Source organism: Neovison vison, chromosome 3 (assembly GCF_020171115.1).
Source record: "Neovison vison isolate M4711 chromosome 3, ASM_NN_V1, whole genome shotgun sequence".
Lineage (NCBI taxonomy): Eukaryota > Metazoa > Chordata > Mammalia > Carnivora > Mustelidae > Neogale > Neogale vison.
In genome coordinates, this window is record NC_058093.1 from 232020178 (window position 1) to 232036379 (window position 16202).

Genomic DNA, 16202 nt, shown 5'->3' on the forward strand with positions numbered 1-16202 from the left:
TGGCTATCGCTGTATCCCTGGGGCTTAACACAGTGTCTGGTACTTGGTAGGCACTTGGTGAGTATTTGTTAATGAAGGGAGGGAAGAGGGAAGGGTGAAGGAAGGAGGGAAAGAGAATGAACATACACCCTACCTTTTGACTTTCAGCCCTCAGGGAGCCTCCAAGAGCCTTGGCACCCTCTGGAGTCCAGAATTTCTCTCTCTGGGGATGTCCGTATTTATGACCTGACAATGTCTCAGCATCTCTCCCTGGATGTCTGAATAATATACTCACGACATTCATAAAAAGCTGATCTCATCTGGCCAGGGTCTTACCAGCCAACAACAGAAACTGCAGAACATTCAAATGGTCTTTAGTGATCAGCTTGTCCAAAGCCCGCAATGGACAGATAGGGAGGGAGGGTCGGAATTGGGGAAAGAATTTCCCTGGTTCACCTAGTTAAATGTTTTTTTTTTTTAAAGATTTTATTCATTTATTTGACAGACAGAGATCACAAGTAGGCAGACAGGCTGGGAGAGAGAGAGGAGAAGCAGGCTCCCCACTGAGCAGAGAGCCCGATGCGGGGCTCAATCCCAGGACCCCAGTTAAATGTTTATCAGCATTAAGAAAACCTTTAAGGATTCTGGGCCTGATGATGTGGTCACTTGGGTCCAAAAAAGCTGAAATTATGCCAGTGCTAGATATATACATATATATGTGTATATATATACTATCCAGATATATGGTATCTACAGGTATAAATATAATATATATATTACAATGCAAGGTATATATACAACATGTGTGTGTGTGTGCATGGGTTTGCATATGTGTAAACACACCATGTAAATATAGACAAAGGTCAGGAAAGGTTGTAGTTCATACATCTCTCTGACTTTGCTTGGTGGTTTCCAGTTTACAGAGCTTTCCTGTACAGCTCATTTGATCCGACCCGCAAAGGGAAGAGGAGCAGGGTAATCAGACCCACTTTACAAAGGAGGGAGCCGGGAAGCAAGGAGGTGAAGGGCATGGCTCAAGGCCACGCTGAAACTGAGTACCAGAGCAGGACTCAGGCCTGGGTTTTCTGATGCCAGGCCGGGTCCTCTGACGCTGGCTCTGTGACAACTTCCCCATCTTAGGGAGGGTAAAAACAGCTTTCCAGAGCTTCTCAATGTGCACACACAGCCAAAGCCTGGTCTGCTTTGCAGCCCGACTGTTCATTTATTGGGCCCAGCATCCAATCTGTCATGCATATTGAGGAAATTAATCCAATTTAAAACGCAAACGTTGCAAGCAAAGACAGGACCTCTGCGTCAAAAGCACTTCGCTGGGAAAGAGGCTGACCTCCCTTGAGGTGACAGGGGCCATATGTGTGGCATGTAACTGCCCACAGGCTCTGTTCTGTTCCTCATCACCTTTTATTAATGATAGCAGTTATGTGAGCCAACACTGTCTTTATCTGAGAACACTGTTCCCAGGCAAACGCTGCAGAGGGGGCACAGAGTGGTCAAGAAATTTGCTGGAATCCTACAGATGACTAACAAGGAGAAAACTGAGAGCTCCTAAGGAACTAACTCCCAAGGAATTTGTTCTATCCTTTTACCAAGATCGGTTTTTTTTTTTTTTGAAACTTCACAATTTTTTTCCCCTCAAGAAACTTGGTTTTTGTTTTTTGTTTGTTTGGTTTTTTTGTTTTGTTTTGTTTTTTAGTTATGTAAAACTTGCTAGTTCTTTTTTTTTTAATCAGCTCTCTTTAGGGGCAAAGTTAATTTGATCAGAAAAAAAGATAAAACTCAATTTGTAGAAAAATTAAAGTATCAAAATACTCACTGTTCTTTATCACTGAAGGAAGGCAAAGAAAGGAGAAAGAGAGAGAAAATAAATAAAGTTAGGCAAGAAATCTTCTAACAATGCCAACACGGTCTGGATGCAACAACCACAGAGTGTAAATTGCAGTGACCTACTTCTGGTTTGGTCCGCCCCCACCCCAGTCATTATCTTCTCATTTTGGCGCATCCAAAAACGGCTGCTGCAATGTTGGGCTGTAAAATGCTCAGCTTCGATTAAAATGACCAATCAGTTCAGCTTATTAATTAGCTGAGCTCCTCACTGATGTTCCAAATAATGGATTTTGGTACCAAAAAGAACTCACCTAATGGCAGCATGGCCAGCATCACCCTGGGGGACAAGGAGTACATTGAGGGAGGCCCATGAGCCCTGAAGAGTCAGCGGATCATTCCTTTGCAGTACCCCACTTTGGGAAAGCAAATGCTTCCAGAAAGGAGACCAGCATCTCCATGTACCAGGTGAGCCATTACAGACACGTCCTGGACTCCCTTTGTGCCTGTTTCAACCCCCGACCTCTGGTACTCTCTGACTCGCAGCCTGGAAAGCCATAGAGAAATGCCAACCTCCAGTACCCCACGCATTCCCAACACAGGGGGCTGGGCCACCGCCCGCCTCAAGCACAAAGCAGGTGTGTTCCCGGCTTTCAAACACAATGACAGCGACGGTGTTTCAAACACCCTCATTAGATTCAAGGGGGCTGAGAGAGGAAGGTATTTGAAAATCACAAAGGCAACTAAAAAGTCACAAAAATAGTAAAGGTCTCTGGCTAGCCAACAGTTAATTAAGAGGCGATTTCTTAATTTATTGGAGAAAGGCATCAGAAGGGACTACATTGGGCTACAGCAGACAAGCTTGCTTATGTGATGACTGTAATTCACCTATTAGTATTTATTTGAAAAATAATATTAATATCTGGAGGAGACGCAGGCCCAAGGCAGCCCGATGCATGCAGAATGCAAGATGTCTCACAGGAGCCCAGGAGCACTTTAATGAAACTGTGTCCAGACTGCTGGAATAATTCTAATTTAATTGTAGAGCAGATTGTTGGCTTCCTATTGACTAAAGTAAACTCTGATGGATGGTATTTTAATTAACTGACATTTCTTAAATAAAATAAATATTTAACCCCCCTCCACCCTTTGGGTAACTGTTTGTCTTACAGAGACACAATTTTTGGCTGATGGAATATTCTCTGCAAAGTAAGTTTGGCTCCAAGAGGACACCAGGGGAGGGGCTTGGCGGACTAGAAGTTTCCTATTGACAAGGAAGCCAACAGAATTCGCTGGTGTCTTCAAAATTATAAAGCTTGTAGAACTGGAGGTTTTAGATAGAAGGAAGTGGACAGGGGCTTTTGCTTCAAAGAATATGGGCTGACTAAAATATTCAGAAAGGCCCTTTGCCAATATATAATTAGGTCCTAGATAAATTAGAGCAGAACCTCTTTTTAAAAAGATTTATGTGTGTATTTGAGAGAGAGAAAGCTCATGAGCAGAAGGGGAAGAGGAAGAGGGACAGAGATTTCCCAGCAGACCGCGGGCTGAGCACGGAGCCAGATGCAGGGCTCGATCTCACGACCCGAAGATAGTGACATGAGCTGAAACCAAGAGTTGGACACCCAACTGACTGAGTGACCCCAGCACCCCAGAGAAGACACTTTTTTTTTAAGTGAATTCTTAATGGTATTTCTTTTCTTTTCTTTTTTTTTCAAGATTTTATTTATTTATTTGACACAGAGAGAGAGAGATCACAAGTAGGCAGAGGCAGGCGGGGGAGGGGAGGGGGAAGCAGGCTCCCCGCTGAGCAGAGAGCCCGATGTGGGGCTCAATCCCAGGACCCTGAGATCATGACCCGAGCTGAAGGCAGCGGCTTAACCCACTGAGCCACCCAGGCGCCCCCAGACACTTTTTAAAAAAGATTTTATTTATTTATATGACAGATAGAGAGATCACAAGTAGGCAGAGAGGCAGGCAGAGAGAAAGGGGCAAGCAGGCTCCCAGCTCTATCCCAGGACCCTGAGATCATGACCCGAGCCGAAGGCAGAAGCTCAACCCACTGAGCCACCGCAGCACCCCAGAGCAAACCCTTTTTTAATGCATTTCTGGGATTGCTAGAAAGCAAGGGAATGTTCCAACACTGCCTCCTCTGGCAAAACAAATAAACAAAACAGACTTTGTCAAAATAAAAACATTTTCTCTTCAAAAGATTCTGTTATGAGAAAGAAAATGCACATTGCAGACTGAGAGAAAATATGTGCAAAATGTGGTTCCAAAAAGAAGGATGTTTATCCACAACATATGAAAAAAAGAACCTATAAAATTCAACAGGAAGGTAAATGACCTGATCTTTAAAATGGGCAAGAGATTTAAACAGACATTTCAACAGAGGTTAGAGGGATGGGGAACATTACCTAAGACACTCAGCATCATTAGTCAATAGGGAAATGTGAGTGAAAACCACAGAGAAAGGCCAGTATACACACACACTTGAAGGGTTAACACTAGAAAGACTGGTCATCTCCAGAGCTGGGGAGGCGGCAGAGAAGCCTAGAACTCTCTCCCAAGCCTGATGGTGGGAACATAAAATGGTACAACCAACTTGGAATACGGTCTGGCTGCTTAGTGACAAATCCAGTAAGTAGGGACAGTCTGCTCCCAAGTAATTACCTAAGAGAGAGGACGGCATCTCTATAGGAGTTTTTTAAAAAGATTTAATTTATTTATTTGAGAGAGAAAAGGAGAGAGCATGAGAGTAGGGAAGGGCAGAGGGAGAAGCTGTCTCCCTGTTGAGCAGGGAGCCGGGTGCGGGGCTCTACCCCAGGACCCTGGGATCATGACCTGAGCTGAAGGCAGACGCCTAACCAACTGAGCCACCCAGGCATCCCTCTATAAGACATTTTATTTGCACCTGACGCAGACTAGAAACAGCCCAGCTTTCCACAGTAGACGGACAGATAAACAAATTGTGGTATACCTACAGAACAAAATGCAATTCAGTTGTAAAAAGGAACAGACTATGGCTACGCAGAACAGTCTGGACGTTCTGGAACAATAAGGATGGCTCATGAAATAAACTGTGCTGAGAGAAAGAAGAGAGACATCTCTTCCCAGAAAAAGAGCTCACGCTCTACGATGCCATTTGTAGGACATTCTGGAAAAGGCAAGCTAACTTGCCGTTTTTATAATGTATATAGTTATAGATGAGCAATTACCTAGAGATGGGTTGGGAGGAGATGGAGGAAGAGGCACAAGGAGGCTTCTGGGATGGATGGATTTGTTCATTAGCTTGACGACTGTGACTGCTTCATGAGTATATGTTTTGACAATGACCAAATTTCACTGTGTACTGTCAAAGGTATGCATGTATACTTTTATAAAGGCAATTTTTTGAAAAAGAAAAAGAAGACCAAGCAAACGGAATCCAGGACAGTGAGCTGTGAGCAGGAAGCCGAGGCAAACACCAGCAGTGCTGTTCCAAAGTCTGACCTCAGCTCCTCATGGGCAGTCTGAGACCCTGACATGGAGTCAGGACCCTCTGGGGGTTCCTGGGCGGGGCAGGGGGAGGGTAACATCATAGTTGGGGAGCAGTACCCCTGACTCCCAGTAGGAGCAAAAGCGCCAATCCCTCTGAAGTAAAACATCCCCAAAGGAGATTCCCCAGGATTCTCGCAGATTGAGCGCACAATAAAAAATTAATCAGCATTCAAAGAAACAAGCCATTTTGAGTGAAAATCTGCAGGAACGATCAACAACAGCTTTAGATTGTCCAACAGTCAGTGGCGTGCTGGTGAACTTTTTGCCACGGATGATTTAACAGTGGGGACAAAACCCCACTGGATGCAAAACTGGGAAGAAAGGCATAGCAGCATATCATTATATACACGGTATATAACATAAAACAGAGAATAACACAATGTCATAACATAATTAAGCAATTAATTTTGAGTCTTTGCATCCTTTGTGTTGAACATTGTTTAACTGCAGAATTACAAACTCAATGTTTCAGAATCGTGTTTAATCATCAGCTTGCAAAATGTCTGAAAATTGATCAGCCCTCGTGAGCCAGGGTGGTACAGATCTGAGGCATCACTGATTTGGGTATAATAATCCTTGGATACAGAATGTGACATCACCTTCGTGTCACATTTCCCAAATTTTAAATCATTAGGCCAAAACCAAACAGCACAAAAACACTTCTGCGAGTCAGAGTCAGCCGGCGGCCTGCCAGTCTGCACCCTGTGACCTGATCCAACTTTCTTATGTGACTGATAAGAAAACTGAGGCCCAGAGAGGGGCAAAGCTTCGCCTCTGATCATACAGGAAAAAAGCTTGGTCTAGACGCATAACAGAGCCTGGTTCTAAGCACCGGGTCCCTGCTCTTCCTGCCGTCTCTACTCTGGGGCGTGCAGCTCGGAATTTGCTTATTATTCCAAACTTGCAAAGTAGTAAATGTGAAGTTCCTGTAACAATACCCTCACTGGATTCATTTCTTCCCACCGCAGGGAAGGAAATTCTATTTATTTCTTTGGGACTCTTTTCTCCCTCGCTGACCCCACACAAGCCATGCCCCGGAAGACGCGGCAACTTACTTTGACTGCAGAGGTCGGTTGCTGGGACACATCCAACGGCTAGAGCTGTTGCTGAATACGGTGTCAGTCATGGCGGGAGTTTGGTGCTCCTGGAAAATAGGAACACAGAGAGGACATCACCCAGTTATGCAGCTGCTCTACATTTCTCAAGTCCTTACTCTATGCCAAGTACTCTGCAGGATGCAGAAAAGAAAGGGAACTTTTCCCAGCTTCTCCAATTCCCAGATGGGGAAAACTGAGGCCCCAAGGGGGAGACTTCCTGCTGGATGCCAGTGGCATCCTTCCCTAGTGGCAGAAACGATGAGGGAGAGCCTTCTTCCATAAATGCACATTCTTCTCCTTGACTAACTCAGTGTGTGTGTGTGTGTGTGGGGGGTCATTGGAGTTTTTAATTCCAATCCAGTGTCTTCCTACTGGCGGACATCATTGGACTTGTTTGCCCATGCATGTGGCTTGGTCAGCTTTGTGATCCGAAATCCTGGAGTCAATCCTGGCTTTTTTTTTTTTTTTAAATATTTTAACACCAAGCCATGAGAAAATCATGTCAGCTCGGACTTCATAATAACACCCAGAATCTGCCCACTGCTCTCTGCCTGGCCAGTTACTGTGCTGGTCCGCACCACGGCTATCTGCCCCTGGCTTACTGCAGTAGCCTCTTCATTGGTCCCCTGCTTCTACCCTTGGCCTGCTTCAGTCCACGCTCCATGCAGAAGCCTGTCGGATGTCCACACACATCAAAGTCACAGCTTGTAGAAACGGCATAGCCATGCTGAAACACAGAGCTACCATAGGACCCAGCAACTCCACGCCTAAATATCTTACCCACTCAAGAGAAATGAAAACACACGCCCACGCAAAACCCTGTAGGCAAATGCTCATCATAGCATTATTCACAATAGCCAAAAGGTAGGAACGACTCAGTATTCACCAGCTGCTGAATGGACAAACAAGAGGCAGCCTGTCATGCAACGGAACATCGTCCAGCCCTAGAGAGGAAGGAAACGTTCACGCCTGCCGCGTGGAAGAAACTCCAAAACATGATGCCGAGAGAAAGAAGCCAGTCACAAGATGCCACATGGTGTATGGTTTCCTCTATAAGAAATGTCCAGAACAGGTGAATCCGTAGAGACAGAAAATAGCTTCTGATTGCCAGAGGTTGGGGGAGGGCAGAAGGGCTGAAGATGAAGGCTATGTGGTACGGGGATTCTTTGGAGAACGAGAATGTTCTAAAATTCACTATTATCATGGTTGTACAACTCTGTGTATATACTAAAACCCATTAAATTGTCTATTTTTTTCCAAGCTTTTGTTTATTTATTTGTTAGAGAGGGAGAAGCAGGCTCCCTGCAGAGCATGGAGTCAGATGCGGGACTTGATCCCAGGACCCTGGGGTCATGACCTGAGCTGAAGGCGGATGCTTAACCGAGTGAGCCACCCCAGGCGTCCCCTAAATTGCCTACTTTAAATGGGTGAATCGTACTGTATGTGAATTTTATCTCAGTCAAGTCAGGATAGGATGATGACACTCTGGAAAACTGGCAGGCTCGTTAGAGCTATAAACATTCACCGACCCTACCGCTCACGAATTCTACTCTCAAGCATAAACCCAAGGGGGAAATGCTCATGTTCTAAAACACGCACAAGAATGTTCATAACCTCTTTATCCATAACAGCTAACTAGAAATCATCCAAGTGCCCATCAGCAGGAGAGCAGATAGATAAAGGTGGTCTGCTCACACAGTAAAATACTGGCCCACAGTAAAAGACAAACTCCAAATGTACGTGACAATGGGGGACGAATCTCACAGACACCATGTCTTATGGAAGAAGCCAGCGGCAAATGAGGACACGCTATTGGATCACGTTTATATGAAGGTTAAGGACAGACAAAGCTCTTCGATGGTTGTAGAAATCCGCAAATCCGTGGCTAACTCTGGGGTACCGAGGGTACTGGCTGGGAAGGGGCAGAAGGGGAACTCTGCAGGGTAGAAATGTTCTGTATCTTCAACTGGGTGTTGTGTACATCTGCAAAAGCCAGGTGTGTACGTCATGGCCCTTTCTTCACCCCAAATAAAGTAAATCAGCCCATGTCACTCTTCTGCTCAAATGTCTTCAATGGCTCCCTATTGCTCCCAGAACAAGGTCTCAACTCCTTAGCATGATTTTGGGTCCTCATGACCTCCTTCTCGAACCCTATCTGCCACTCTCCTCTTATTCCTTACTCAGCCCCACAGGCCTCCCTGTGCTTCCTCCAATACCCCACCTCCCTGCTCTCCCATCTGCCTGGAACTCACCTGCAGATGTTTGCTTGGTTCATTCTCCTCCTTTGTTTAGGTCTATTCTCAAACGTCACCTCCTCAAAGCGCCCTCCCTGATTGCTCCAATTAAAACATCTCCTCCTCCAGCTCCTCCGCTCTGGCTTCTTTCACTCTGATTTCCTTTTCTTCAGAGCTCATATCCCTTCCCAAATGTGTCATAGGTCTTGTTGATTTGCTTAGAGTTTGTATCTCTTATCTCTAAAATATAAGCCCCTCGCAGGACCTACTCTGTCCTATTCCTTCTTAATCTCTAACACCTCACATAACACCTGGCACACAGAAGGTGCTTACTAAATATTTGTTGAATGCATGCATGAGTCTCCTTGAACATGAAGGCAGTCCGGCTGAACTCAGCCAGGCTTCTGTCCTCTGCGGAGCTCCCCACCTTGCCCCGCCCACAGGGTCTAGCCCAAGAGTAAAGGGGGAGAGACCACAGAGATTACATTCAATTTAAAAAAACAAAAAAATGAAAAACAACTTTAGAAAGCGGATCACTGTGTCCGGTGGGTCCTGATATCCCTGAAGGTCTTGGTACAACATGGCCTCGTTTCCTGGGACTGATTAGTTGAGAAGCCGGCGGGGTGAACTCTCTCTCCTCTCCTGTAGCTGGTAGGATAATTAAATCTGCCAGTGGGTTGAAGGCCGGACACGGAGGAGGGAGGCCTCTTACAGAAAAGCCATTTCATCTGCTCCCCTGTGGTTGACATAATCTCCCCAGACTCATAGGAGCATTTCACTGCTTCCACTTGGGAAACAGAAAGAAAGGAGGGATGGCTCCTGGTGCAGAGGAAGTGTGCTGAAAAGAAACTTAACATCTCATTTTTGCCTGTGCTGGGAGCTGAGAGAGGCCACCCTGGGCCCCGGGGACCCCTGGGCTCTGCTGGCTGCTCAGAGCCTCGGATCCAGGTAATGGGTCCAGTTTGCTGCCTCTGGCCTGGACTTAGAATGCTTACTTGAATACCCTGCTTTCTGCTTTGCAGCAGAGATGAAGCACTGCCCTGGGGGGCTGGGGGGGTGGGGTCCCAGGAAGCAGGGAGAGCTGGGGCAAGGCTTACACAGTCCCCCTCTCCCCATGAACTCTATCTCCAAATTCTGTTGCCCTAAAGGTGGAACCTGGCTTCCCCCCCACCCCAGCGTTCAGTCATGCGCACCAGGAGTTCATTTCCTATTAAAATTCTGCCCGCAAAGCACGAGAGCCCTGGCTGACAGCCCCGTGGAAACTACCCAGCTCCATCCTCCAGGCCAGAAGCCAGCCCGGACAGAACCATGGTTTCAACTTTGCCATCCAGGGCTCTCAAAGCACTTCACGTCTCAGGACTGGACTCCTTGTCCAGTGCGTGCCCTGGTCAGCTGGGCCTGGGCCAGGAGAGGGGATGCCTGAGGCATCGAGGCATTGAACAGCCAAGGGTTGAGCCCGGAGAAAAGAGGTCATGTGTCTGCAGGCAGGCCCTCACTGAGGGGGCTGGGAGAGGAGGGGGATGGCAGGAACTGCCGATGTCCTTTACAGGAGGGGTGTCCACCCCCCCCACCATACACACACACACACGTACACCACACACACACACACACACACACACCCCTCTAGGAGTGTTAGCAGCCAAGAGCTCAGGGCAGCACCATTTTCCAGAGAACTGCCCTCAGCCAACAAAAGCAGTGGCCTTACCCAGAGATACAGGAGGCTACGCTTGCCCGAGGTGCGGCCCAAAGCCAGTGAAAAACAGACAAGGTGGGGACAAGGCACAGCCTCCTTGGGTCCAGGTGGGAGAGCTCTGTGTGCCAACAGCTCCCGAGCTCCCCGTGGGATCGGGCAGAGGCCAGACTCCCGATGAAGCCACATCCCCCACTGCCCTACACTGTGTCCCTGAGTCATCACTAGTCCTAGAAATCCCATCGCTGGTTCTGCTTTCAGAGAACTCAACCTCATGTGGGAGTAGAAGGGAGAATTTTAGGACAGCAGGGCTCGGATCCCTGAATTCACCACCCTGGGCGAGCCGCTTCACCACCTTCCAACCTGAGAGGAGGCGTTCCTAAGACGTTCTCCCAGCGGCCTGCAGACGATGCTCCATGAAGTACAGCCATAATGTCAGGTTTGAGGGGGAGTTAATGGACATGGCGAGCCTCTGACATTTTCCGATGCCCCCTGCCTCTCCTACTGTGTGCTACAGAGAAGCCATCAGCACAGTGGACAGGAACCCGGCAGTCCTGAGGCAGGAGCAGCAGAGGGAAACCAACCACTGGAAACCAGGAGCAAAAGGAGAGATGCACGTGTCCGATAAATTATATAGGATTCTGCCCTAGGACCCGCCGAACCTTGGTGTCACTGATCTGGTGAGTTTAAGCACAGTGACAGTCCCTGCCACCCTGTAAGCACTTGCAGAGTGGTAACCTCCCCTTTCCTGCTTCCCCTAGACTATTTAGTTTCTCCAGCAATGATGACTAACATTTCTTGAGCATCTACTATGTGCAAAATCCCATGCCTTCACCATTTGCTTGAATCTTTACAATCCTACTCCCAGGTGAGTGAGAGCATCCTCATTTTGCAGGTGGAAAAAATGAGGCTCAGAGTAGTTAAGCCACTGGCTTAAAATCACACAGCTACCAAGAAGCAGAGCCAGGATTTGAACTCTCTGCCAAGCCCATGTGCTAATCACTACTCTGCTCACACCTACAAAACGTCCCTCCTTGGTTTTAGATTGTTCGATCTTGGTGAGTGTTTGGTGACCATCAGTCCCTGACTGTATTCCCACCCCTCAGCCTCAGAAACGAGCAGAGACACGCCCAACCAGCCCCCTCCCTGGAGGTGCTGAAAGAGAACACGTTTCCGCTCGGTCAGGGCCAAAGCCATGGCTTAGATCCAGTCATGCAGCTGCAAGTTCAGAAAGCATAAAATCACTGCCTCCCTGGAAGCCAGAGGCTCTAGCTCTTTCTCCCGGACACAGGTTGCCCCCAGGCCTACAGCAAGCTCCAAGACCCAGTCTGCTTTGGATCATAAAAGCAACAACACCAACAACTGACAGTTCCTGTATCGAGGGCTTATTACCTGCTAAGTAATTGCCTTTCATGTTTTATCTTGCTCAGTCCTCACGATAGCCCTCGACAGAGATGTTCTTCTTCCCCATCTTACAGATGAGTCACTGAGTCATGGAGCGTTTAAATGGGCTTCCCAAGTTCCTACTTAAAGTGTGTCTAGGAAGCAGTCTAAATGCTTAATACTAAGCCCGGACTAGCTGGTGGTTGGTGGCCCATCTGGACAGTGGCGTGTGACACAGCTAGGAGGAATAAAGAGAGGATTTATGGCGGATACGGCTGCCTCACTACAATACACTGCTGCCGTGCAGACCAAGACGGAGGACGATGTTCCAGAACACCACCACTCGTGTGTGCAAGGGAAGGCAGGATACATGCGTGCGGCTTTGGGTTATACATGCATAAAGGATCACTAAAGAGCAAGCATGCAAAAAAAAGAGCAAGCATGAAGCAGGTAACGTCGCTCCCCTCCGGGGAGAGGGACTGAGGAGCTGAAGCTGAGCTGAGAGGGAGAATTTTCACAAGGTTCCCTTTTGGATTTGCAACCTTCGAGCTATGTGAGTTATCTTGAAATAAATGAACACTTAGGTTTTTTTAAAATGTAATTTAAAATAATAAAGTGCTGCAGTGGCTGCCCATTGTAAGATTTAAGGCCTCCTCCTTGACCTCAAAGAAGAGCCAGGCTCTTCTGCCAGCTACCCTCCCTGTCTCTGACCGTGTGCCCGTCATACTGGCTTTTCCAGCTACCAGACCTTTGTCTCTCCTGTTCTCTCTGACTTGACAGCTGCTTCCAAGCACTCTCATGAAGCTGATTCCCTCTCATCCTCTGCTGGTCTCTGCTCAAGTGTCCCCTCCTCCAGGAAGCCTTCCTTGACTACACTCTCTAAGTCACCTCCTCGAACCCCATTGCTTACTCTCCCTGTTTGTTTCCTTTACAATACTGTGATTTGCAATCATTATTATTTTTTTTTTATTTCCTGTTTGTCTCTCTGCCTGTTCTGTGAGATCCACAATAGCAGGGCTGGGCCCAGGTTTGTTCAACAGTTGTAGGTCTGGTGCATGCTGGGCCAGCTTCATGGGCCCACAACCTAGGCAGCCACCCAGGGCACCATGAGCAGAAGGGCCCCGAGCTTGCCTTAATGCTCTGCTGTTACCGGCTTGAGATTCTTAATAATATCGAGCAGGGGGGCCCTGCATTTTCACTCTGCAGCCGGTCCTGAGTACAGTATACAGTAGATGCTCAGTAAAGCCTCACCCAAACTCGGTGAGCACAGAAGGCACTCAACAAATCCACATGTACGGGTCAGAGCCAGGCCCATTCCAGACCTGCCCCCCGCACAGCTTGGTGTTAAGCCATAAGCCACTTGCAGCTGAGACCACTGTTAAGACTCTGTCCTTAGCCCAGAAAAGCCAGATTCCAGAACCCTGCCTTTCTCCCTCTTTGCATTTTGTTCTGCCTACTTCTCCTTGGCACTGTCTGCTCAGGAACCATGCCTCCAACCACTGGAATCTCCAGGTCTTCTGTCACATTCCAAGGAGCTGAAAAACCAACTCTGAAAGCCCTTTTAGCTTCAGAGCTGCAGCAGGTTTCCGGGACACTGCAGGGCACTCTGGGGGAGGGGGTGGTCTATGGGGCACTGCAGGGCACTCTGGGAGGGAGGGCGGTCTATGGGGAACTGCAGGGCACTATGGGGCGGGGAGGGTACTCTATGGGGCACTGCAGGGCACCGCAGGGAACTGGCGTGAGCTGCCGCTGTTGGCGCAGAATTCAACGCCACAGTCAGCCTCCCAGCCCCACAGTCTTGGAATTTACCCAGAAGCTTCGCAGCAGAACCTGCAGCTACCAGGGTTGGCACCCAGACACTCCTATCTCTCTGTGTCTCTTTCCCGTCCCTCCGCTCTTCCCCTGAGTCCAGCCTATCGCTGCTCAATTAGGAATCTGGAAAAACTCACTCACACCATCTGATGGTGTGGGAAATGCAATTTGCACCAAGGACCTCAAATGGGGGTGGGGAGAGACTGGGGGTGGGTGGGATATTCCAGAAACAGCGTCCAGGCTGAAAATATGTTTTGTTTGGCCCATGCAGTGTTTTTTAAAAGTAAAATCAAGCCAATATTCTAAAAAGCATGGGATTTAATTAAAAATACAGATTGCCAGCTTCTGTTGAGAAATAGGAAGAATCAGAAAGTATTTATAGAACATCTATTACTATGTGCCAGACACTGTTTTAGGCATTGGGGATACAACATCCAAGCAAACAAACAGGGAGCAAAATCACTGTCCTTGTGGAGCTTATATTTTAGTGGGGAGGACAGATAATAACCAAACAGTAAGGCATTAAGACTAAGGGGGATTGATGATTGAGAGGGAAGTTTGAGTTTGCATAGGTATCCAGAGGAGAGCTCATTAAGAGGTAATATCTGAGCAAAGACTTGAAGGGGGTAATGGACTGAGCCACATGGCTCTCTGAAGCAGAGCATTCCAAGCAGAGGAGAAAGCAAGTGCAAAGGCCCTATTCGTTTTATTTTCTGCGTGACTCTGGCAAGTCACTTAGTCATTCTGGGCCTTAGATTTTGCATCTGTAAAATGAGGACATTAAAGTTCCCATCTTTGTTATATTTACCTTGCAGGGTTGCTGGGAAGAGCTGATGAGTTAACACATGTGCAGGGACTTTGTAATACAAACTCCTTTTCAAGTAGTAGACAAGGAGGTCATTGCTAATGTTATCTAAGGGTCTGGCTAGGGAGGAGAACAAAGGTCTAATTTCCAGTGATTGTTTAGGCTCGAATGAGACATTTCAGTGGATTATCAGGGGTAGAGATTTCTTGGTTTACCTGTTTGGCATTTCTTTCTCTTTTTGTGGGTAATGGCACCCCAATTTTCCTTCAGGAAACCCTCTCTCTTTCAGTATCTATCTGTGTCTCTGAGAAGGAGCTCATCCATTCTGGCCCCTAGAAGTGGACCAACTTCCCTTGCCAGGCCAGTTGGAGCATTATAGCCCATGGGCTACAGCAGCTGGTCCAGGGATAAACACATGACCTAATCTGGACAGATGAAGGTCTGTCCTCTGGGACTGCTTAGCTGGTAGAACAGAAGCTTGGAGCTGCTATTATCCCTTCTGCCACCACATGGGAAATGCCTGCCAAAGGATAAAAGTAGAACTGAAAGATGGAAAGAGACTGAGTTCTGATGATGCACTGGAATGCTAGATCCAGCCGTACCTGAATCCATCCTGGCCTTTTTGGCAACCATGATCCAATATGTTCCTCCATTTTTTTTTTCTTCTTGAGATTATCTGAATTGAATTTTTGCTATTGCAACCCTCCTGAGCCCTATGTGTCTTCACAGAACAGCCACCTTGGAGCAAACAGGGATGTCAAAGGCAGTACAAGTTGGCTGAGGCCTGGGGAGAAATATGCCAGCCTTCGACAACCCCCTGGAATACCCCTCCTGCACCAGAGGCACTGCCACCCAAGCTCAGGCCTTGCAAGAGGACAGGAAACATTTGTAAAGCTTCCTCACCAAGGCCTGCTGAGACCCTGCACTGACAATTAAAATTCAGTGACAATAAACAGCACTAATTAAAAGCAAAACTAAGTACTTAATAAGACAAATGAGGTGACGGTATTAAAAGTCAGGATGAGAGAGCTGGCATTAATTAAAAACAAAGACTAATCTCTTTCCTCCTCTGAAAAGGCTGTGTCTGTGTGTGTCTAGAAAATGCTAAGATTCATTAATGTACTAAATGCCACAGGAACAGGAAGATTCTGGTATTGGTTTTGCCTGGGGGTTGGAGCGGTGAGGGTCTTCCCAGAGAGGGGGACATTTGGGCCGGGCCTTAAAGGATAAAAAGGACCAGGCAAGACTGAAAAGATGAAGATGGGGATGTGCGTGACCAAAGACTCAGAGGTTTCAGGCGACATGGCAATGTTTGTGGACTGGAGAAATTCATGGGAATGGAGCCTGGGGTGACTAGAGGGCAGAGAGCAGTGGGGAAACAGGATAGAAAAGAAAGAGCCGGCCATGATTAACCCTATGGCCTAAAGCAATCTCCACCTGGCCAACCCTGCTTGGAATCCTTCTGGATCCTGAAGGATCCAGAAACTAAGACCCCATGCTCTCTAGGAGAGTTCACCAGGGTGACCTAGGGCATGGGTGTGGCAGCCAAGCCCATCTCGCCATCCACCAGCCTCACAAGTGTTTTCCCCTCACCGAGCCTCAGTTTCCCCGTCCATAGAATTGGATCTCAAATTGTAACTATCGTGAGGATTAAATGAGACGGTGTATGGGAAGGCCCCAGTTCGGGGCCGGCACAAAACACCTGCTTGTCACACGGGAGCTATCATGAATTTGCATTGCTATTAATAATAATGATCTCAGTTGCCTTTTCCTAAAGAGATGGAAGCCCAGTTCTGGCTCTAGAAGACAATGTCCCAGGATTT

The 16202-nt window shown here is 47.5% G+C and overlaps 1 protein-coding gene across 3 annotated transcripts in view; it reads right to left on the bottom strand.

Moving 5' to 3' along the window:
• RPH3A (rabphilin 3A) overlaps nucleotides 1–16202 on the bottom strand; it is a 98714-nt gene that overhangs the window by 60751 nt on the left and 21761 nt on the right. For all 3 annotated transcript variants that reach the window (XM_044244236.1, XM_044244234.1, XM_044244235.1), the window contains 2 exons: nucleotides 6414–6502; nucleotides 1811–1822 (listed from right to left, as the gene is read on the bottom strand). In XM_044244236.1, the coding sequence (XP_044100171.1) occupies nucleotides 1811–1822; nucleotides 6414–6484 (83 nt within the window). In that variant the 5' untranslated portion in view covers nucleotides 6485–6502. The remainder of the gene's footprint in view (nucleotides 1–1810; nucleotides 1823–6413; nucleotides 6503–16202) is intronic.